General features: G+C 39.6%; 1 protein-coding gene across 1 annotated transcript in view; it reads left to right on the top strand.

The window, feature by feature from the left end:
- The window catches only part of LOC124722506 (calcium-dependent secretion activator-like), a 798,081-nt gene that overhangs the window by 470,959 nt on the left and 304,151 nt on the right, over positions 1 to 22,971 (top strand). The window contains exon 15 of the mRNA XM_047247660.1: positions 16,154 to 16,266. Coding sequence (XP_047103616.1) covers positions 16,154 to 16,266 — 113 coding nt within the window. The remainder of the gene's footprint in view (positions 1 to 16,153; positions 16,267 to 22,971) is intronic.

The following is a 22,971-nucleotide window of genomic DNA, read 5'->3' as shown; positions in this document are numbered from 1 at the left end:
GGCCACCAATAGATCCTTTAGGCTTCTATTAAACTGAATTTAATTGGTTATTAAACTTGTTATGGTTGGTTGGTTGGTTTAGAGGTGGGAGAAGGTACCAACCTATGAGGTCATTGGTCCCTTGTTCCTAATAAAACAATGCGACAAGTGTGAGAATAAAATGGACGAAACACATAACACAAAACAGAAAGAAAGGAAAAGCCACATGAATGAAGGGAAGGCAATGAACACTAAAAGGAACAAAAGAGGACAAGAAAACAACAGAGAGACACTATAAACAGAAGAGAATAAAACATGACAGCAGATTACAGTGGCTGGCCAACCACGAGAATAAAAAGGGAAAGCCAGCCACTCTGCAATACATTAAAACCTCCACCCTAAAAGCACTAGGGTGGAGGACACATAGGGACAAAGGACATGCACTAAAACCTAGATAGAAGTATAAAACCCACTCTCACGGATAAAACATAAAACTAAAGCTGCTGTGGAGGCATTGTCACCCAACACCAAAGGCAGGGTGCCGGGAAAGTTAAAAGTCTGCCGCAGAGTGGATAAATGTGGGCAGTCCAGCAAGAGGTGGACGACTGTCATTTGGGAGTCACAGTGACACTGATGTGGGTCCCTGCGACGGAGTAGGTAACCATGCTTTACCCACGTATGGCCAATGCGGAGCCGGCAGAGGACAACTGATTCCCTGTGAGAGGCCTGCATGGAAGACTTCCACACATTCATAGTTTCCTTAATGACTCACAGTTTGTTGTGCATGCTGTTGTTATGCCATCCCATCTTCCAAAGCCAGAAAACCCTACAGTGTAGACAGAATGCAGGTCAGCTTCGGAGATGCCTATCTCAAGAAGCGGTTTCCGCGTCGCCTGTTTGGACAGTCTGTCAGAAAGTTCATTGCTGGGGATTCCGACATGTTCTGGGGTCCACACAAACACCACGGAATGGTGGGACTGTTCCAGGGCATAAATGGACTCCTGAATGCTCTACCAGAGGGTGGCGAGGGTAGCATTGATCGATAGCTTGTAGGCTGCTCAATGAGTCAGTACACAGGAGAAATGACTCACCAAGGCATGAGCAGATGTACTCAAGAGCATGAAATATGGCCGCCAGCTCTGCAGTGAAAACACTGCAGCCAACTGGGAAGAAGTGCTGCTCAATATGTCCTCCATGAATATATGTGAAGCCTATGTGACCATCAGCCATTGAGCCGTCAGTCTAAACCACTTCAGAGCCTTGGAACATGTCAAGAATCGAGAGGAAGTGACAGCAGAGAGCAGCCAGGTTAATGGAGTCCTTAGGGCCATGCAAAAGGTCTAGGTAAAGCTGCAGCCAGGGCGTACACCATGGAGGTGTATGTGAACGGACCACAAGTAGAGGTGGTAAAGGGAAGGACTCCAGTTTGGAGAGAAGGGACCACACGCGAACCGCAATCTTTAGCACCGGTGTGGGCAGCCGATGCAGGAGATGGACTGCTGCAGGCAGGAAAAGGAGATGGTTATTCAGATGCTCATGGGAACTACGAATGTGTGCTGTGTAACTGGTGAGCAGTTGTGCATGTCTGATCTGCAGTGGAGGGGCACCGGCCTCCACCAGTTCGCTGGTCACCAGACTCGTCCTAAAAGCTCCTGTCGCTAATTGAACCCCACAGTGGTGCACAGGGTCGAGTAAATGCAATGCTGAAGGCGCTGCTGAACGACAAACCACACTCCCATAGTCAATTTGGGATTGGACAAGGGCTCTGTAGAGCTGCAGCAGTGTACAGTGATCTGCACCCCAATTGGTGTTGTTTAGGTAATGGAGGGCATTGAGGTGCTACCAGCACTTCGCTGACAAAGATGAGGGAACCAAGTCAATTGAGCATCGAAAACCAGTCCTAGGAATTGATATGTCTCCACTACAGTGAGTGGATCATCATTAAGGTAAATTGCGGGTTCTGGATGAACGGTATGACACTGACAGAAGCGATGGCACATGACTTTGTGGCTGAAAACTGGAAGCCGTGGGCTAGAGCCCATGACTGCGCCTTGTGGATGGCTCCCTGGGGGCGCCGCTTGGCAATAACAGTACTGGAGCAGCAGTACTAAATGCAGAAGTCGTCTGCATACAGAGATGGAGGGCCCGACAGCTGCTGCTAGACCATTAATGGCCACTAAAAATAGAGAGACACTCAATACAGAGCCCTGCGGGACTCCATTCTCCTGGATATGGATGGAACTACGGGAGTCACCAACTTGGACACAGGAAGTATGGAGCGACAGGAAGTTTTGGATGATAATCAGGAGTGGTCCCTGGAGACCCCACTCATAAAATGTGGCAAGGATATCATGTCGCCAAGTTGTGTTGTATGCTTTACATAAGTCAAAAAAGGTGAAAAATTAGGTATTGCCGTCTGGAAAAGGCTGTTCAGACCACAGACTTGATGGACACAAGATTATCAGTGGTAGGGCGACCCTGGTGGAAGCTGCCCTAACATGGAGCCAGTAAACCACGTGACTCCAGGACCGATCCCAAATGCTGACATAACATATGTTCCAGCAGCTTACAAAGAACATTGGTGAGGCTGATGGGCTGATAGCTGTCCACATCAAGCAGGTTTCTACTGGGTTTGAGCACAGGAATGATGACACTCTCTTGCCACTGCGATACAAAGACGCCATCACACCAGGTCTGGTTGAAGATGATGAGAAGATGTCGCTTGTAGTCAGATGAGAGGTGTTTAATCATCTGGCTGTGGATGTGATCAGGCCGAGGAGCTGTGTCGGAACAATGTGCAAGGGCACTGAGGAGCTCCCACTCTGTAAATGGGGCGTTATAGGATTCACTGCAGCATGTAGTAAATGAGAGGATGTTCCCATCCAGCCACCGTTTGAGTGTGCGAAAGGCTGGGGGGTAATTCTCCAATGCAGAGGCTTGAGCAAAGTGCTCAGCAAAGTGCTCGGCAATCGCGTTTGCATCAGTATATAACTCGCCATTTATGGTAACACCAGGGACAGCTGTTGGGGTCTGGTACCTGAAAAGACGTTTGATCTTTGCCCAGACTTGGGAAGGTGACGTGTGCCACCCAATGGTGGAGACGTATCTCTCCCAACACTCCTTCTTCGATTGTTTGATAAGGTAGCAAACACAGGCATGGAGCCGTTTAAAGGCTATGAGGTGCTCCATGCCACTGTAAAGCTCACCGACGCCCCTTAATTGCTTCAGTGACTTCTAGTGACCACCAAGGGACCTCAAGCACCCTAAACAGCAAGGGATGACGTTTCCTTCTGCAGAAACAATTGTGCTGGTCAGCTGCTCAACCATCACATCAATGTTACCATGTGGGGGAGATTCAATGGTGACAGCAGAGGTGAAAGTTCCCCAGTCCACCTTGTTCAAAGCCCATCTGGGCAGGAGTCCATGCGTCTGATGCTGGGGCAGTGACAGAAAGATGGGGAAATGGTCACTATCACATAGGTCATCATGTGCTCTCCAGTGGATAGATGGGAGAAGTCCTGGGCTGCAAATTGATAAGTCAATGGCCAAGTATCTACCATGAGCCACACTGAAATGTGTGGCAACCCCAGTATTTAAGAGGCAGAGGTTGAATTGCGACAGTAAAATTTTGACATCTCTGCTTCAGCCAGTAAGCATAGTACCACCCCACAGGAGGTTATGGGCATTAAAATCTCCCAGAAGTAGGAAAGGTTTAGGGTGTTGATCAATCAGTGCAGCTGATACATCCAGGGGTACTGCACCATGTGGAGGAAGATATGCATTGCAGACAGTTATTTCCTGTGTCGTCCTTATTCTGACAGCCACAGATTCAACAGGGGTTGAAAGGGGCACATGTTCACTACAGACAGAGTTTAGGACAGAAACGCAAACTCCAGCTGACACTCGATTATAGTCACTACGGTTCCTGTAATATCCCTTATAGTCGTGGAGGGCAGGGGTCCGCATTGCTGGGAATCAGGTTTCCTGGAGAGCAATGCAGATAGCAGGGTGTAAAGCTTAATAGTTGACATAGCTCAACCAGGAGGTGGAAAAAACCGCTGCAATTCCACTGGAGGATGACATCGAGAGACTGGGAAGGCATGGAACATTCAATGAGGTAGTTTGCGCCTCAGAGTCACCTGCTGCCACTGATTTATTGCCTCAGCAGTCTATATCAATTGTGTCTAAGGGTCTGGCAAGATCTAGGTCCTCAGCAGATGCAAATATCTCCACTCCATCCTCAGCCGCAGAGCTTGTAGGTAGCGGCGGTGTGGGTGCCACCGCAATTTTCTTGATCTTAGGGGTTTTCTTTTTGGATTTCTCACGCTGCTCCTTCGGTTTCCCTGGCTGGTAGGACTTCACTGACTCAGTCTCCGGGACTGAGGATGAGTGTGAGGACCTATGACCAGCTGCTTTTGGGCCCATCAGCCATCGGTGGGTGTCATCTTTCCCACTAAAAGAAACCTGGGAAGGGAGTGACCCAAGGGACCCCTTCCTAGCGAGAGAAGCTGAAGAAGACTTACACTTCTCTGGCCTAGAAGTGAGGACGGACATCCCCAATGGTTGGGTGGAGGGGGGTTGTTGCTCCTGAAGTAGGTGGTGCAGGAGCAACAGGGAGGGAAATGCCCCCCACCATCAAGGGGGCAGTTGTAGTCTTCCAGCTCTGAGAGGTGACCTGCATTAGCAGAACTGATGGTGCCAAAACTATTGTAGCAGCAGTGTAAGATGATGTGATATGCTCAGGATGCAGGCATTCAAATTTTCTCTTAGCCTCAGTATAGGTCAGTCTGTCCAGGGTCTTGCACTCCATGATTTTCCTTTCTTTCTGGATAATCCTGCAGTTAGGCAAGCAAGGTGAATGGTGCTCTCCACAGTTGACACAGATGGGAGGTGGGGCATATGGAGTATTGTGCATCTGCAGTCTTGGCATGTGACACTGGAAGTACAGTGGGAAGACATGTGACCGAACTTCCAAAACTTAAAGCACCACATCGGGGCAGGGATATGGGGCTTTACATCACACCAGTAGACCATCACCTTGACCTTCTCCAGCAATGTATCACCCTCAAAGGCCAAGATGAAGGCACCGGTGGCAACCTGATAATCCTTCAGACCACGGTGGATACGCCGGATGAAATGTACACCTCGCTGCTCTAACCTGGCAAGCAGCTCATTGTTGGACAGCAAAAGAGGGTCTCTGTGAAATACAATACCCTGGATCATATTTAAGCTCTTATGGGGCCTGATGGTTACAGAAATATCCCCCAGCTTGTCACAAGCGAGTACATCTACATCTACATCCACACTCTGCAAGCCACCCAACAGTGTGTGGTGAAGGGCACTTTACGTGCCACTGTCATTATCTCCCTTTCCTGTTCCAGTTGCAGACGGTTCGCGGGAAGAACAACTGCCAGAAAGCCTCCATGCGCGATCGATTCTCTCTGATTTTACATTCGTGATCTCCTCGGGAGTTATAAGTAGGGGGAAGCAACATATTCAATACCTCATCCAGAAACGCACCCTCTCAAAACCTGCTCAGCAAGCTACACCGCGATGCAGAGCGCCTCTCTTACAAAGTCTGCCACTTGAGTTTGCTAAACATCTCCATAACGCTATCACACTTACCAAATAACCCTGTGACGAAATGCGCCACTCTTCTTTTGATCTAGCGGTTCTAGGCGCTCAGTCCGGAACTGCGTGACTGCTACGGTCGCAGGTTCGAATCCTGCCTCGGGCATGGATGTGTGTGATGTCCTTAGGTTAGTTAGGTTTAAGTAGTTCTAAGTTCTAGGGGACTGATGACCACAGATGTTAAGTCCCATAGTGCTCAGAGCCATTTGAACCAACCATCTTCTTTGGATATTCTCTATCTCCTCTGTCAACCCAACCTGGTACGGATCCCACACTGATGAGCAATACCCAAGTATAGGTCGAACGAGTGTTTTGTAAGCCACCTCTTTTATTGATGGATTTCGTGACTGGGCAGAGGATGCTGTTTTGAACAAGGCTGACCCAGATCTCATTTTGGACAAGCCCTCCATCTCCCCAAACTTGTCCTCTAAATGCTCAACAAAAAACTGAGGCTTTATCATCATGGAAGATTCCCTATCAGCTCTCAAACATACAAGGTACCAGGGCGAATAAGATCTGCTGCCATCCTTTGCCTGACGTTCCTCCCATGGTGCGGCCAGGGTGGGAACAGTTTGGGGTTGTACTTCTGTGCGTTGAATTGAGCTCGTGATCATTTAGAGACTGCTGGTGTTTAACCACCAGCAAGAGATGATGGACTATGCTTCATCGCGTGTCATCCGCCCTGATGCCACCCACTCCGGCCAGAGGCCCTCCTCACAAGCGCCACCCAGCCACAGCAAAGACCACCCAGCAGGATGGCCATTTCCAGGAGTCCCGATGCCCTAAGGGGACAGGCATCTACCCTTTGGTATAAGTGGGGAGTTAACGGCACAGGCATCAGCTGAGCAATCCCTGTGTGGTCAGGGGGCTACAACCAATATGGTACGTGACAGCCCGACCACAATGGACTGGCTACTGTGCTAGATATCAGATGCAAAGAAGTCCATGGGCATCGTTGACGCAGAAATCGACACTGCATAGTGCATGGTGGAAAATACACCCAGGAAGGTGTCCTTGCCCAAGAGATGGAGAATGGGCAGGACTGCAATGCAATAATGAGAAAGAGGGTTAAAGATCTCAATGTGCGATCAACACGATGCATCTTGTAAGGTGCCCTTCCCAAATTGGCTCGCTCTTTGGGAAAATTTTGAAAAATGTAGGTCTAACCCTACAGGGGACCATCAGAAAATGTGAAACTCCTTTCAGTTGCCTTGTACGACAGGCAGGAATACATCAGGCCTATTCTAACCCTTGGACCCACAGGGGGAAGATTTTTATGGCTGTTGGCAAGTTATTGGAATGTGTGTTCCTGAATAATACAGAACTTTTTCTACAAGAGTAAGTGACTTTAAATCCTTGTGAAGATTATCCCTATTTCTAGTGTTGATTCCATGAACTGAGCTGTTGGTTTGAAAAAGTGATACATTTTTAATTACAAATGAAGGAATAAATATACTGGGAAGCAGTAGTTAGTATCCCTAGTTCCCTAAACAGGCTTCTGCAGGATGTTCTTGAGTTCACGCCACATATAATTCTTATCGCACATTTTTGTGCCCGGAAAACTTTAGCTTGGCTTGAATTATATGTTTGAATTACCCCCAAAAATAATCCCGTATGACATAATGGAGTGAAAGTAATCAAAGTATGCCAACTTTTTCATTTTTATATCCCCTATGTCTGAAATAACTCGAATTTCAAATAGAGATTTGTTTCGACACTTCAGCATTTCTGTGTTGTGCTCCCTCCAGTTGAATTTATAGTCAGGCTGTAATCTCAAGAATTTAACACTGTCCACTTCTTCTGTCTGCTTGTCATCATATGTTGGGCATATACTCGTGGGACACCCCTCACAAGTTCTGAAGTCCATGTACTGTGTTTCTTCAAAGTTTATTGATAAATATTTGGCTAGGAACCAGTGATTAATGTTCAAAAATATTTTATAAGCCAATCTTTCTAAGACTACACTTGATTTGCTATTTACTGCAATGTTTGTATCATCAGCAAACAAAACAAACTTGGCATCTGGTAATGTTACTGATGGAAGGTCATAGATACACACAAGAAAAAGTAAGGGCCCTAAGAGGGAACCTAGTGGGATGTCTCATGTAATTAGTTGGATGATGCCTGATAGCTTAATTCATGTCTGTTTCCTAATAACACCCTTTGTTTCCTGCCAGAGATTCAAGATTTGAACGACTTTGGAGCATTTCCTGTTACACCATAATATTCTAATTTACTTATAAGGATATTGTGATTTACACAGTCAAATGCCTTTGACAGATCACAAAATATACTCGTTGCCTGCAATTTTTTGTCTAATGACTTAAGTACATTTTCACAGTAAGTGTAGATAGCCTTCTCAGTATCAGAACCCTTTAGAAATCCAAACTGTGTCTTTGACAGTATGTTATTTGTGATAAGATGGTTAAAAACTGATTGTTCATTACCTTTTCTAAAATTTTTGAGGTGCTGGTAAAAGTGAAAGTGGACAGAAATTTGATGTTATTTCTTTAGCTCCTTTCTTAAACAGTGGCTTAACTTCAGCATATTTCAACCATTCAGGAAATATTCCGCTGATAAATGACTGGTTACAAAGATAGCTTAATATGTTACGTAACTCAGAATCACATTGTTTAATTAACTTTGCTCATATTGGTCTGAGGTATTCCATAGCAGCATCTACAGAACCTGACAACCCCATCTTTTCAGAAACAGTTATAAATTGTTTGGTAAATAGTTCTGCAACATTATACATATCTGTCACCAATGTATCATTTACTCTTAATGCTATTTGCCCATCTTTTCAGTAACAGTTATAAAATGTTTGTTAAAAAGTTCTGCAATACTAGACACATCTGTCACCAATGTGTCATTTACTCTTGATGCTATTTGCCCCTCTTCATGTCTGGTTCTACTGGTATCCTCCTTCACTATATCCCATATTGTCTTTATTTTGCTATCTTATATGACTATCTCTTCCTTGTAATATATTTGCTTTGATGTCTGCCTCCATAGTGTAACGGTAGCATTTCCACATACCACACAGGAGGCCCGGGTTTGATTCCCAGCACGGAACTGCGTGTTGTGCATCCTTCATCATCACTTTCATCATCATTGACCTGCAAGTCACCGAAGTGGCGTCCACTAAAAAGGACTTGCAATATGGTGGCCGAACACTCATATTGCTTTGATGTTTGTATTACAGTCTTTAATATTTTGCAGTATTTCTTGTAATGTGCTATATCACCAACATCAGAACTGTTTCAGATTGACAGATACAGTTTTCTTTTTGTTTTACAAGATAACTCCATTCCTTGAGTAATCCATGGCCTCTTTGTAGACTTTGCTCTAACCTTGGTCTGTTTTAGGGAAAACAGTGTTCAAAGAAGGTAAGCACTTTATTAACAAAAGTTTTATATTTTTCATTCATGCCATGAGCACTGTAAACATCACTCCAGTGAATGTCTCTGAGGAGTGTTCTGAAGTAATCAATTTTTGGCTTATTGATTACCATCTTGAGTTCAGGTTTAACAGATTTTGTATTCTGTTCAGTATTAAAATTTAACAGAAGGAACTGCATGTCATGGTCTGAGAGGCCATTGGCTATTGGTTTTGTAATACAATTTCACTGAACTTTTCTTCATGGGTATTATCAATGGCTGTTTGTGACCAATTGATTACCCTAGTTGGGAACTTTACAGTGGGAATTAAGTTGAATGATAGTGTTACTAACTCAAATAAGTTCTTATTGGGAGAGTCTTGAAGGAAATGTACATTGAAGTCACCAGCAACAACTATTTCTCTGTTTTTGGTTGTTAAATGACCTGTACAGCATCATGGTTGTTTATGAACAGATTAAAGTTACCTGCAGGTGCTCGATACACACTTAATATTATGAAGGATTTTTTATGAAATTCTACTTCTGTTGTGCATGCTTCCATATGCTGTTCTAGGCAAAATTTATAAATGCCTATGTTCTTAAATTTATGACAGTTTGTGATGAATGTGGGAACTCCTGCTTTCTCCATTTCTGCTCTACGAAAGTGAGTTGGTAAACTAAATCCTGTGACACTTAAAAGTTCTATACCAGTGGTCACATGATGGCAAATTATGTCAGCTCGGTTTGAGGACTAATTAATCTATGCAAATAATTAATTCATTAGTTTTATTTCTCAGTCTTTGAATATTTTGATTCAATAAATATAGCTGACCTTTCACCTTGACTGAGTTAAAATTGGGTAGAGTTAAAATGTCTGCTGACTGTTGAAAATTCTTAACCAACAGCTGTTAATTCTGATGTAATATGCTAGAATTACGTTTTTTGGTTTCTTACTCAAACTGAAGGTTTGTCTCAATCCTAACCTGTCTTAAAACTTGGTTTCTTTCTGTCCTCCCTACCCTAACAAAGAGTCTTTTCTGAACCCTATAACCACTGGTATTTTATCACTCTTGACAGTGCCTCTCTCCTTTAACTTTCCTGCTATTTTCCCAGCCAGTTTACCCTTCCCTTTCCTGTTGAGATGAAGGCCATGCCTAGTATAATCATACCTATTGAGAGAATCAACAGGAACCACACCAATGTGTGACCCTGCACTTGACATAAGCAGCCATTTTATCTCCAAATTAACTCTCCTGACAGAAGAGTTCAAATGAGGTCGGTCATGGCACCCATGAACAAATACAAACTAAACACTAGTATGCTTCAATTCTGATGCAATCTTTGCCAGGTCAGACTCTATACTGTACCCAGGATCTCTGTCAATACTATTACCTGGCCCACCCACTATAACCACAGTGTCTTCCTCAGTGAATTCTTTGCACAGTGATCCTAAATCCTCTGTCACCTGCTCCAGACCAGTACTAGGTTTAAAAAAATTGGTGACCTGGTATTCTGATCCAAGTTGATCCTGCAAAATTTCGCCGACACGTCTTCCATGGGAACTACCGAACAACAACACTTTCTTTTTCTTTAATGATTTCCCTACATTCTTACTTTTCAATTTGCTACTGAAAGTTTGTTGTGACCTGTCTACACCTGCAACTGCTTGAGGCTCACCAGCTTCTAACTGTAGCAACAGGTCAAATTTATTTTCCACATTCACCATGAAGCTGTCAGACAAATTTTGAGGACTGTTCCTCCTATTACCAGTTCCCACCTCTATTTACCCTACTCCTTCCTTAACCTGTCAAGATCTCCCCTGTGTTTGTCTAACTCAGCCTGAATGTTGGTAATTTTCCCCTCCTGTTCTTGTATCTTCCTGTCTCTACTACATATCCTACAAAACTACTGATGCATCTCATTTACTTCCCTTACTCCCACACCACTACAGTCACCCACATGGAAAAAAACTACAGCACCCATCACACCAAAGCCTCGACCTAATAATTCTAAGGCAAGTCAAGCACTTTCCACTCATGATAAACGTAATAGATTATTACGAATAAGTCAGTTAAATTACAGATAAACACAAAAATGTGATTCAACAGATATGGCTTATACGCAACTGTATGTAAACAAAAACAAAAGTGCAAAGTTTTTGAAACAACAACTTAAACTTTACGTTACTTTTTGGAAATGTGAGTTAAATAATGAAGAGGTATGCTACAGTTAAATTGTTGGAGAGAGCAAAGAACAATTAAATGAAATTCTATAGATTTGCTGCAGTAAAATGTAAACAAAAAATATGACTATTACCCGACTGTAAGATCTTTTCGCATTTTCTGCTATATTCCATAAAAAAAATGAAACCTTTAATGGTACGCTTAAAAAGCACATTAATACACCTATTTACCACATAATCAGTACTAAACTAAATGTTGTTATGATCTAAAATGACTTATCTTTATGAGAATACCAAAACTCGCGCTAGTCGCCAGGCTGCAGGACTGCCAACCTTTATGTGAAACCTTACAGTGTCTGAGTCTCCATCCCATACATAGCTGTTTCATATGTTATTTACTAATTTTTTGTTATATTTCTCATTACATTACCACCATTCTAAACCTGACATGTTTATGCAGGTACTTTATGCGGATACTCTTAGAGGTTGGGAGAGGAACAAAGTTAATAATTTAAAAGAGCACAAGAAAATTTGTAATACTACGTTCTTATTGTTCCTTCTTGTTCACTAATAATTTTTTCACACTGTTTATATAAAGATGTATAAATTTCAGTTTCTCCTGGGAGATCTAATTTAGAGCCCTTAGGTTCCACACGTAGAATTTTTAGAACTTTTGTTACATCAGCCACCCTGTTATATAAATGTTCAAGGTGTTGCCCAAGGCAGTGCTATTGTTAAATGTGTGCTCTTTAAAGCATGTTTCAAAGTCTTCCCATTTGTCCAAAGGCACACTTAGCTTGACTCAGTACATTACATGGTGTCTGTTCCCTTAATTGCATCTGGTGATGATATTTTCAAAACGCATCATTAAAAAGAGTGGTCACAAAAATACTACTATTATCATTCAATGTTTATTATTATTATTATTATTTTACTATTTTCATACCATCCATAATAGCTATTTCAATACTCCTATCTCAATATCTGATGTTTGTGAGAGAGGGGCAGTTTATGACAACATTTTGAACATTTGTTGTGATTCAGTACTACTACAATTTATTGGGTCTAGTATCCTATTAATCACTGGTTCTGTGTAAAATTTGTAGCACTGCCATTGTGGCACATTTGTACATGCACCTGATGTACCCAATGTTATCAAACGGATGTGTGTATAAGATTTGCACTTATCTTGAAACATATTAACTACTCTCAAAGTTTACTTACAAATTTCAAACTCTGTCTGTACAGCCACTAGCATTACATTTTCAATGTTAATGGATGTGGCTCTGTAGTTAAGCCACTGGACATCCATGGAGGATGATGGATCAAATCCTTATTCAGAAATACAGATTTTAGTTTATCATGGCAGCCCTAAACCTTTCAAGGCAAAAGTTGAGATGGTTTCTGTGGAAATAACTAAACTGATTTTCCTCCAGTCCAAATATGTGCTCTGCCTCCAATAACCTCTTGTCAAAGGGGTGTTACATCTAAATTTTCCTTCCTTTTTTACAAGTGCTACAACATGATATTAGTTTACATACATCAAGGTTGATGAATCTCAGTGACTTACAGTTGTAATATATGTTCACATGCGGAGATATACCACATAAGCTTTTGCTCTGAAACTGAAAGTATACCTTTTTTGTGAGAAGAAGAGTTTCAAAGAAAGTTTTATACTTATGAACTTGGATGAGTTTAAGCTACATTATTTTAATTTGCTAGAGTTAACCTCTGTTATTTCTTCTGGAAAGAAGAAATGGCTATAGTTAAACATTCATTACTTTAGAGCGCCCCAATGAGAAATGAGTGATTGTAGGACATTAAAACTTTGTGGAAACATTTGTAAGGGCATGTGAAAGAAAAATAGTGAATAAACAATGGACATACACATATTTTAATTCCCACATGAGTGGATAGCATTTGTCAATTTCATACCATATTTACATTCCAGATTATAAATGTTGGTCAATGACACAACCATCTGTATCCATAACAACCTGGAACAGCACTATAGGTTGCTCTGCTGCTGCTCAAAACAATGGTAGACTATTTAATGTTCATCTGTTGTGACACAGTTTGTGCAGTACTGTGTCCAGCATTTTCAGCCATGACAACAGTAATTTCTTCTATGATTTTGGTGCAATTGGTTATCAGCCTCTACCAGGAGCAGTTCCAAAATTGGCAGTTATTTACAACTTCCACATCATGTTCTTCAGCCTTGGTGCAGAAGGAGCACCTCTGCATATTTCTTTAATTTGTTGAAATCTGTGAAGAGCTGCAGCACTATTGCTGTTGTTTTTATGAAACAGGTTTCTGAGTAAATCCCTGTTCTCTTTGTCCAGACCAATGTTGACTGTCTGCAACTGTAATGCACACTGATGCTTATGTTTGAACCCTATGTTGCCACATCAGTACCAGCAAGTGTCATGACACTGACACTACTAACAATGCAAGTCCTGCAGCAGGCAGTCTGAAAATCACTCCCAAAATGTTGAGTACCCACATGGTAAAAAGTTTTCTGTCTACACTGCCTCAAGCAGCAAAACTTTAATTATAACCACCATGCATATACAGGGTGGTCCATTGATAGTGACTGGGCCAAATATCTCACAAAATAAGCATCAAACGAAAAAACTACAAAGAATGAAACTCGTCTAGCTCGAAGGGGGAAACCAGATGGCCCTATGGTTGGTCTGCTAGATGGCACTGGCATAGGTCAAACAGATATCAATCGCATTTTTTTAAATAGGAACTCCTATTTTTTATTACATATTCATGTAGTATGTAAAGAAATATGAATGTTTTACTTGGACCACTTTTTTCACTTTGTGATAGATAGCACTGTAATAGTCACAAATGTATAACTAAGTGGTATCATGTAACATTCCGCCAGTGCAGACAGTATTTGCTTTGTGATACATTACCCGTGTTAAAATGATCCATTTACCCATTGTGAAAGTGGTCGATATCGTGTTGATGTATGGCTATTGTGATCAAAATGCCTAAAGGGCATGTGTTATGTATACTGCTCGGTATCCTGCATGACATCATCCAAGTGTCCGGACCATTCGCCAGACAGTTACATTATTTAAGGAAACAGGAAGTGTTCAGCCACATCTGAAACGTCAACCATGACCTGCAACAAATTATGATGCCCAAGTAGGTGTTTTAGCTGCTGTTGCGGCTGATCCACACATCAGTAGAAGATAAACTGCGCGAGAATCGGGAATCTCAAAAACGTCGGTGGTGAGAATGCTACATCAATGTCAATTGCACCCATACCATATTTCTATGCACCAGGAATTACATGGCAACAACTTTGAACATCATGTACAGTTCTGCCACTCGGCACAAGAGAAATTATGGGACGATGACAGATTTTTTGCACGTGTTGATTTAGCAATGAAGCGTCATTCACCAACAGCGGTAACGTAAACCAACATAGTATGCACTATTGGGCAATGGAAAATGCATGATGGCTGCAACAAGTGGAACATCAGCGACCTTGGTGGGTTAATGTATGGTGCAGCATTATGGGAGGAAGGATAATTGGCCCCCACTTTATCGATGGCAATGCAAATGGTGCTATGTATGCTGATTTCCTACATAATGTTCCACCAATGTTACTACAAGATGTTTCACTGCATGACTGAATGGTGATGTACTTCCAATATGATTGATGTCCAGCACATAGCTCATGTGCGGTTGAAGAGGTATTGAATAGCATATTTCATGATAGGTGGATTGGTCGTCGAAGCACATGGCCCACATGTTCACCGGAACTGATGTCCCTGTATTTCTTTCTGTGAGGAAAGTTGAAGGATATTTGCTATTGTGATCCACTGACAACGACTAACAACATGCATCAGTGCATTGTCAATGTATGTGCGAACATTACGGAAGACGAACTACTTGCTGTTGAGAGGAATGTCGTTACACGTATTGCCAAATGCATTGAGGTTGATGGACATAATTTTGAACATTTACTGCAGTAATGTGGTATTTACAGGTAATCACGCTGTAACAGCATGTGTTCTCAGAAATGATAAGTTCACAGAGATATATGTATCACATTGGAACAACCGAAATAAAATGTTCAAACATACCTATGTTCTGTATTTTAATTTAAAAAACCTTCCTGTTACCAACTGTTCATCTAAAATTGTGAGCCATATGTTTGTGACTAGTACAGCGCCATCTATCACAAAGCGAAAAAAGTGGTCCAACTAAAACATTCATATTTATTTAAGTACTACACGAATATGTAATAAAAAATTGGGGTTCCTATTTAAAAAACCGCTGGACAAGTTTCTTTCTTTTTAGTTTTTTCATTTGATGCTTATTTCATGAGATATTTGGCCCGGTCACGATCAATGGACCACCCTGTATACTAAAAGGTGAATAATGAAAGATTTGGAAATCTTGGAAATTGGATATACAAGTCCCATGTTGCAATGAATTCATTTCCCAATTATTTTTGCAAGTAGACTCTACCAGGAGACTTAATATGCAGACAATGGTGCAGTGAAAGGCAGCATAATAATGTCACCAGTTCTGTACTCTTTGTCTGTAGTTGTATGATGTTGCAACCCAACAATTTCCAACCTATGTATACATTACTCTGCAAGATCAGCTTGTTTAGATCTAAAAATAGCTAAACATGGCTTTATAGCCTTTCAGGATGACTCCAGCATTAGTAGATGAAACACAAGGCACAGAAATGTACATTAGCATGTAGCCTTATACCCAGAAAACAGCACTTTCTAAAGATTTTATTGTGTTGCTGAATACACATTTGTAACAAAAAGTTGTTTTCAGATCACTAATTATGATGCTTGTGTTGATCACTGACCATACTGACCTCTTGATAATACTTAGTTACACAAACATATATTGTTTTATGTCAGAAGGAAAAGCAACAGATGATTAAATTAATATACCAGAAATTGAGGTTGTATCATGAGCTTTTTCTATAATTACAGATGATTTAAGTGGTGAGATTGTGGTATCCCCTGGAAAAAAATTAGAAGATCTCATTCATCTTGCTGAATTATGTGTTGACCTCCTCCAACAAAATGAAGAGCATTATGCAGAGGTATGGCTACATTTAATGTTTATGTGCAGTCATGGTCATAGACATTAAAAGTAACTACACTAATATGTAGCCACTACATTACCATATAGTATAGTAACATTTTTCAGTAGTTTGTTCTCCTTGGTCTTTACATCAGTTTGGACAGGTATGTAAAGTTGGCTTCTCATCTTAACTCTTTGCTATTATGAACTGAATGTTCTTATATGACATAGATATTAAATCTGTCTGAGAATTAAAGAGATAATTTACAAATAAAATTATTGTTTGCAAGATCATTTCAATGCTTATTTGATGTGTATGTGTGTGCATGGGTGCTTCTGTGTGGCGGAATGTTTCATGTATTTATGGTTGCACTATGGTAAATACACTTTTTTGTGAATTTTTACATAAGCACATTTAGCCATTTCAAATAGATTATTTTCTATTAAAAGGAATAGTTTATAAAATGTTTTCAATGAAGTGTTGATTTACCAGTACATATTTAATTTCTGGTGTTATACAACTGTATAGTTTTTACATAATTGGTGTATGTACGGGAATAGAAAGTTCTAAGTGAAATATAAATAATAGAGGGAATAAAAGTAACACCTCATTGTATAGCTGAGACAGTGAGTGCTCAATAGGCATATGTATGAGGCTTAAAATGTTCCTAGGATTTTAAATATTGTCCTTCTTTGGAGCTAACTATACAGAATACATGTACACACACAAACTCTAGAGGAGTTACTTAATTGAGGCTGGTTACATTGTACCAACACTACAGCTCAACTTTTGTACAATGTAATTAGCCTGGAAAGTCACATGCATGTTTAATTAGGATAAGTGCACTCTGTACTAGTTAAGCTGACGAATGACATCATCAGATAGCCGATCTACTTTTTCAGTGTTTTTATGAGCCAATCAGCTGCACAGTCCCTGACTATATGGCAAGTTGCTAAATTTAACTCTTCCATTATTTAAAATATGCAGTTTACAGTAGGAGAAGCAGGGGAATTTTTATATATAGGTTGTATCCTGAAGTTTGTGACATCAGTGAAAAGTTGTGACAAATATTTCTCAAAGGAATACTAATGTTCAATGAATGGTCACAAAAATTAATCAAACTAAATGTATCTGAAATATGTATTAGTGAAGTCTAATTTTGGATACAGTGTGTCAGTAATATAGATATGTGTGTACATCAGGCTAAATGTAGAAAACATCAAATTATGTCTGCGTCTATGGAATTACATTTTATTATTAATACATTTAAAAACTAAAAATGAGGGTACAAATTTGGCATGAAAGAATTTTAGTGTATATACTTCCTTGAGGTGTTCAGGTTCTTTCAGGTGCTGAACTTATAATTGCAGATATTCCTTCTTTGGAACTCGTTGACAGGTTAAAATTATGTGCTATACTGGGAATTGATCTTTGAACCTTACCATTTGTGAACAATGTTTCTGTTGTCTGGTTACAGCTCATGACCACTCATCGCAGTTTTATTTCTGTGAGTACCTCTCTTGCACTTTTTCCAAACTTCACAGAAGGTCTCCTGCTCACTGTGCTGTGATAGCACTCCTGGAAGAAACAGTACTGTGTAGCAGGTGCTTAACCATGCCTTAGAGCATTCTTTCCTAAATGAATCTTTCACTCTGTACCAGAATCTGCACTGTTTTGACTAGCTCAGATGGTAAGAGCATTCTTCATGGAAATTAGAAAACAATGCACACGCACCACTGGAGAGTGAATGACTTATTTTGAAAACACTACTCTAGGTTATGGCTAATCTATTTCTCTGGAATATTCTTCTTCCCAAAACTGCTAGTCCAGCAATAAATGCCAGAGAATGTCTGTGAAACTTGGAAAGTAAGGCTGATGTACCAAGAGAAGTAAATCCACAAGGACAGTTTGTGAGTTATGGCTGAGTATTTCAATTGGTTAAAGTATTAATCATAAATGACTAGGTTCCAGGTTCAATACACAGTTGAGCACACACTTTTAATTTGCTATGAAATTTAAAACAGCACCCACCATTATACAGAATAAATGATTACTTCTGGATGCAATCTCCTAAGCTATATCTCAATGGTTTCTCTGTGATATCTTTTCTGCCAGGATGCTAGTCCAGCAAGGAATGCTCTTCTAGTGTTGATAACAGCTTTTTAAAAGTATGTTCTCATGTCTTTTTTGTGCAATTGAACTGGAATAACTCTGCAGTTATTTGGTACATATTCCATGTTTTGTAAATGACAACTCACTGAACATAAATAGCATATAAATATTACAACAGAGTTGTTTTTCCTAGATATGCAGCAAAAGTTTGCTATCACTGCACGAAGTACTACAGGAAATGGAAAATAAAACAAAATATAATAATTTCCTTGTAGTAGATGCTGAAAATTTTACAAAACTTATAGAAAATATTTACAGGAGCTGACACCCTGTTCACAGATTAACTACTTTATCCCTAATGATATTACTACTGATGTTAGTAGAAACCACACTGACAAAGAAAGTTAAGCTCATGGCAACTTGGAAAACCAGGATAGCTGAAGCTCCAAAGTAGATAAAGCACATCTCGTCCCATACTGCCATGGCAACATCTGACTCTCTATTGCTAATTAATACCATCTTTCATTTAATATTTCAGTTATTCTTGGCCTGGTTATTTTCCTTAGTAATTCACTTTTTAGTTTGATGGCTAGTAATATAACACAAAGAGACAATTATGTTTACTGGTTAGCAAAATTTCCAACTTCAAAGTTAGGAGGTATGTGCAGGATACAAATGTTTTCAATTTTTCATTCAGTTCTTTTGTTTTAACATCTAGCAGCATAGGTTACACTTTGAGATACTGATTTTTAAAGATGTTATCTTTTTTAATGATGTGGCACTGTTTATGTGCTTGACCACAACTTCTAAGAACACATTTAATTTATAGTTGAAAAGAAAGATAGTAATTACAGATTCCTGGTATCTTGATTTAAACTATATCAAAATATATTAACACTGTCTGCAGAAAGTATTCTCTTTTGTTCTTACATTTTTCTTTCTTTGGATTTTCTATTTAGTTATCGCACTTAAGTGTGATCTAAATGATCTGAGTGGTGATCATTTATACTGTCTGCTGAAATAATGAGGTCATAATTGGTTATAAAATGATCTACTGGTCAATGGTGTGTGTTAACTATTGTAATGAGCACTGGTCCAAACAGATTTTCAGCTTCATAAGTTGGTTACAGTTTGTAAACTATTTGCTTTGATGATGGTCCTGTAAAGTGTTACTCATGTCACCAAGTACACAGCTGTACATGGAAAACATCAAAGTAGATCCAACGTCATTGTACAAAAGTTCTCCCTTCATTTTTATTTATTTTTATTTTTTTTAGGGATAACTACTCTTAGCTGACAGAAAAAATGTGTCCAGTCTCATACAAAACTATTTTAATGCTATAATTTTATAGAATATTTTCTTCAGTAATTCCATTGTCCCTTTACTTTCGGCAATAACTGATGGCCTGAAACCCAGCTTTTGCATCTTGTTATCAGATTCATCACTGAGAATGCTTTCCTTGGTAGTGAAATTGCAGGCAGCAGAAATCCAATGCAGGGCGATTTTGGTTGAATTAATGTGGATACTGCACAATATGATACAGTTTTTGTAGTGAGATTGCAGCACATCTTTAGAAGGCTTCCTATCAGACGAAAAATATAATTTTTATATTCACTACAAGGGAGAAGCATTCCTACTTAAATAATTTGTCTTCAAGCCAAAGAAAAATATAGACAGTAAATGATTTTTTGAGAGTAAAGAGTGCAAAATGCTATCATCATACAGATTATATAGTTCTTGCTGGATTTTTGACAGCACATAAGGTTTTAAATGATCATGAGCCAATATATTCCACCTTCATTTTGTTGTCTAAGATAATGAATCACTTTTAGACCACAAAGAAAGTACAGCACCAACAGTATGTCACTCATGAGCTAATGATTCACACTAACTTTATCTTTCTCTACTTCGATCAGTGACCGTGCATTAAGCAGAATGGTGTAAGTGATCATATAACTGCTGTTTCATTTCTCACAGTTAGGTGCAAAACAAAACTATTCCTTTCAGAAAGGGAGAGAAAATTACATAAACATACAATATTTGATCTATTGTGGAGTGAGGACCCAAACAACCTGTAACTCCTTTGTATTTTTGCAAGTTCTAAAAGAATACAACATTGAAAGTTTTATTTCACCCATATTATCCTTACAGTTTGACAAATGTAGGTATGAAGTAGCTCCTACAATTGCTTTTCACTTACTGACTAGTTGTTTCATTGGTTCTTTATTCTGTTCATACTATATTTTATGTAGATCGTATCTTAAGGCAGAACCTTCAAGTGTGTGGAACACTTAAATGAGTTGAAACTTCTTGGCAGGTTAAATTTATGTGTTGAATTGGGGCTCAAACCTAGGATCTTTGCCTTTTGTGGGCAAGTGCTCAACTGAGCAAGTTACACAAGCGTGACTCATGACCTGTCCTCTCAGCTTTGCTTCCACCAGTACCTGTCTCTGGCTTTTCAGTGTATTATTTGCAAGAAGTAATTAGTAGCTGCGCTAAACTGCCTCTATATATTTTGTTGACAATTAAAGTGCTATAATCTCCTTAATAAAAAAATTATAAAATGAGTATAAAGAAATCAGCAGAACATTTCCTACATGAGGCAAATCAGCTGATCTCTTAGTTGTATTAAGTAGCTGTTGCATATCTACAATGCTTTTTGCTTAATATTTCTAATAAACAGAGAAAACAATAATTTTCATGCTGTAAGAATGGAGCCCAGTTTACAATGGGAGTTTCTTCTTACATTACTATTGACATGAATTTTTAATTTTCAAGTCTAGATAATCAGTTTAATTTGAAGTAACAACTCACTGTGTAGTTGAGGCATTGAGTGCTTGATGGTCATATAAATGAGACTGAAACATTGCTAAGCTTTTGGGTGATGTATTTCTGTACTGTTAAGTATTACAGAAAACACTTATGCATACAGCATATGCATACATACACACCTGCGTGGTTTCATTGACCCTGCTGACTGCATTGTACCTGGAGTGTAATGTAAGTGGGGTGAGTGGTTATATTGACAGGAGTGGATGCAGGTTGATAGGGGGCACTGAGTCTTACAAAGGATTGGAGGGTCACAACCTTAAAGCAGATGGTTCCTGATTTTCCTACCTGACACTGTGGGTGCACCAATGGGCAAAATTAGTGTTGCAGTCATCATGTATTCAGCAAAATTGCTTATTAAATATGTTATCCAGCTATAAATCTCTATGCTATTGTGATTTAGACCCATTTATTTTGTTGGTATATAACTGTTATGCCAGATAACAATGAATAATCTCTGTAGAAAGCAGTATATAGTGGAAGGAGAATTGCCTTCCACATCCTTATCTGAAAATCTGAATGCATGAATGACAGTCAGTAACCTATGTGTCGCCCAGCCATAGTGGCCAAGCAGTTCTAGACGCTACAGTCTGGAACCGTGTGACCACTACGGTCACAGGTTCGAATCCTGCCTCAGGCATGGATGTGTGTGATGTCCTTATGTTAGTTAGGTTTAAGTAGCTCTAAGTTCTAGGGGACTGATGACTTCAGAAGTTTAGTCCCATAGTGCTCAGGGCCATTTCACCCATTTTTTGAACCAATGTGTCTCTGTGCTTCAGGAAAACTACTTATATGTTTAATTTCTATTCTTAATTAGATACTATGTGTCCAATAGAACTATATCTATAAAGAAAATGACCCAAAAAATTAATCACAAGCCACATAAAAACCAAAAACATGGTCAGAAAATAATTATACTCAGCAAATGGCAACAAAAACGAAAAACTAGCTTCAGATTAAATTAAATATAGTTTGTCAGGACTTTGCTAAAATAATCTTTAGCAAAAACTGCAATGCTTGGTCTAGATGTTCACATTGCTTCCTCTACATTGTGGAGCTATGGGTTCATTTTTGGACTATGCCAGAAATATTTGTTACTGGGTCACTTGGTGTTTCCATTGTCCTAATCATTTCATATCATCTTTATCACAAAGACTTGCAAATTTCCTAACTAGACGGGTTGCACCAGTTGGTTGAACAACACTAGATGGGGGTCTCACGGCCTATAATGCTTTACTGTCAATTCCATTTATTCTGTCTTTAAAAGTGGAAAGAACATTTGAAAAGCAATGTAGGACACTATAATTTTCCTGAACCTTATGATTCTTGGTAATATTAGGTTTTATAGATGGTGCTCATATTTAAGAAATTTTTAAGAAATTGTTCAGGCTATGTTTGCAGGAGAGAATTGTAGGTTTCTGGTGGAAGCACATTTAGAATTAAACTAGAAGTATAGGATATTATTGTTAAGGAGAATAAGTGGGAGGAGTTTTAGATTAACTTCAGCCTGGAAAATAGACCTGAGATTAAAGTTATGAAAGGATAATAATATTCTGATATAATAAAAGCACAAAATGTGTGAAAAGAGACATCATAATAACAACAGAAGTATCTAAATCTCTAGAATGGCAGTTTGGAGCAAATAGGAAGGAATGTTAAAAATAATAAAAGCTAATAGTGAGAAATCATTGTCAATGAAAATTGTGTGCAACTGTGGTTTTTAGTGTTTTGAAACATAGTATGATAATAAAAAGTCATATCACCCACTCTGTTTTTAAAAT

Source organism: Schistocerca piceifrons, chromosome X (genome assembly GCF_021461385.2).
Source record: "Schistocerca piceifrons isolate TAMUIC-IGC-003096 chromosome X, iqSchPice1.1, whole genome shotgun sequence".
NCBI lineage: Eukaryota > Metazoa > Arthropoda > Insecta > Orthoptera > Acrididae > Schistocerca > Schistocerca piceifrons.
The sequence above is the reverse complement of the archived record's forward strand: the minus strand, read 5'-3'. Positions and strand labels throughout refer to the sequence as shown.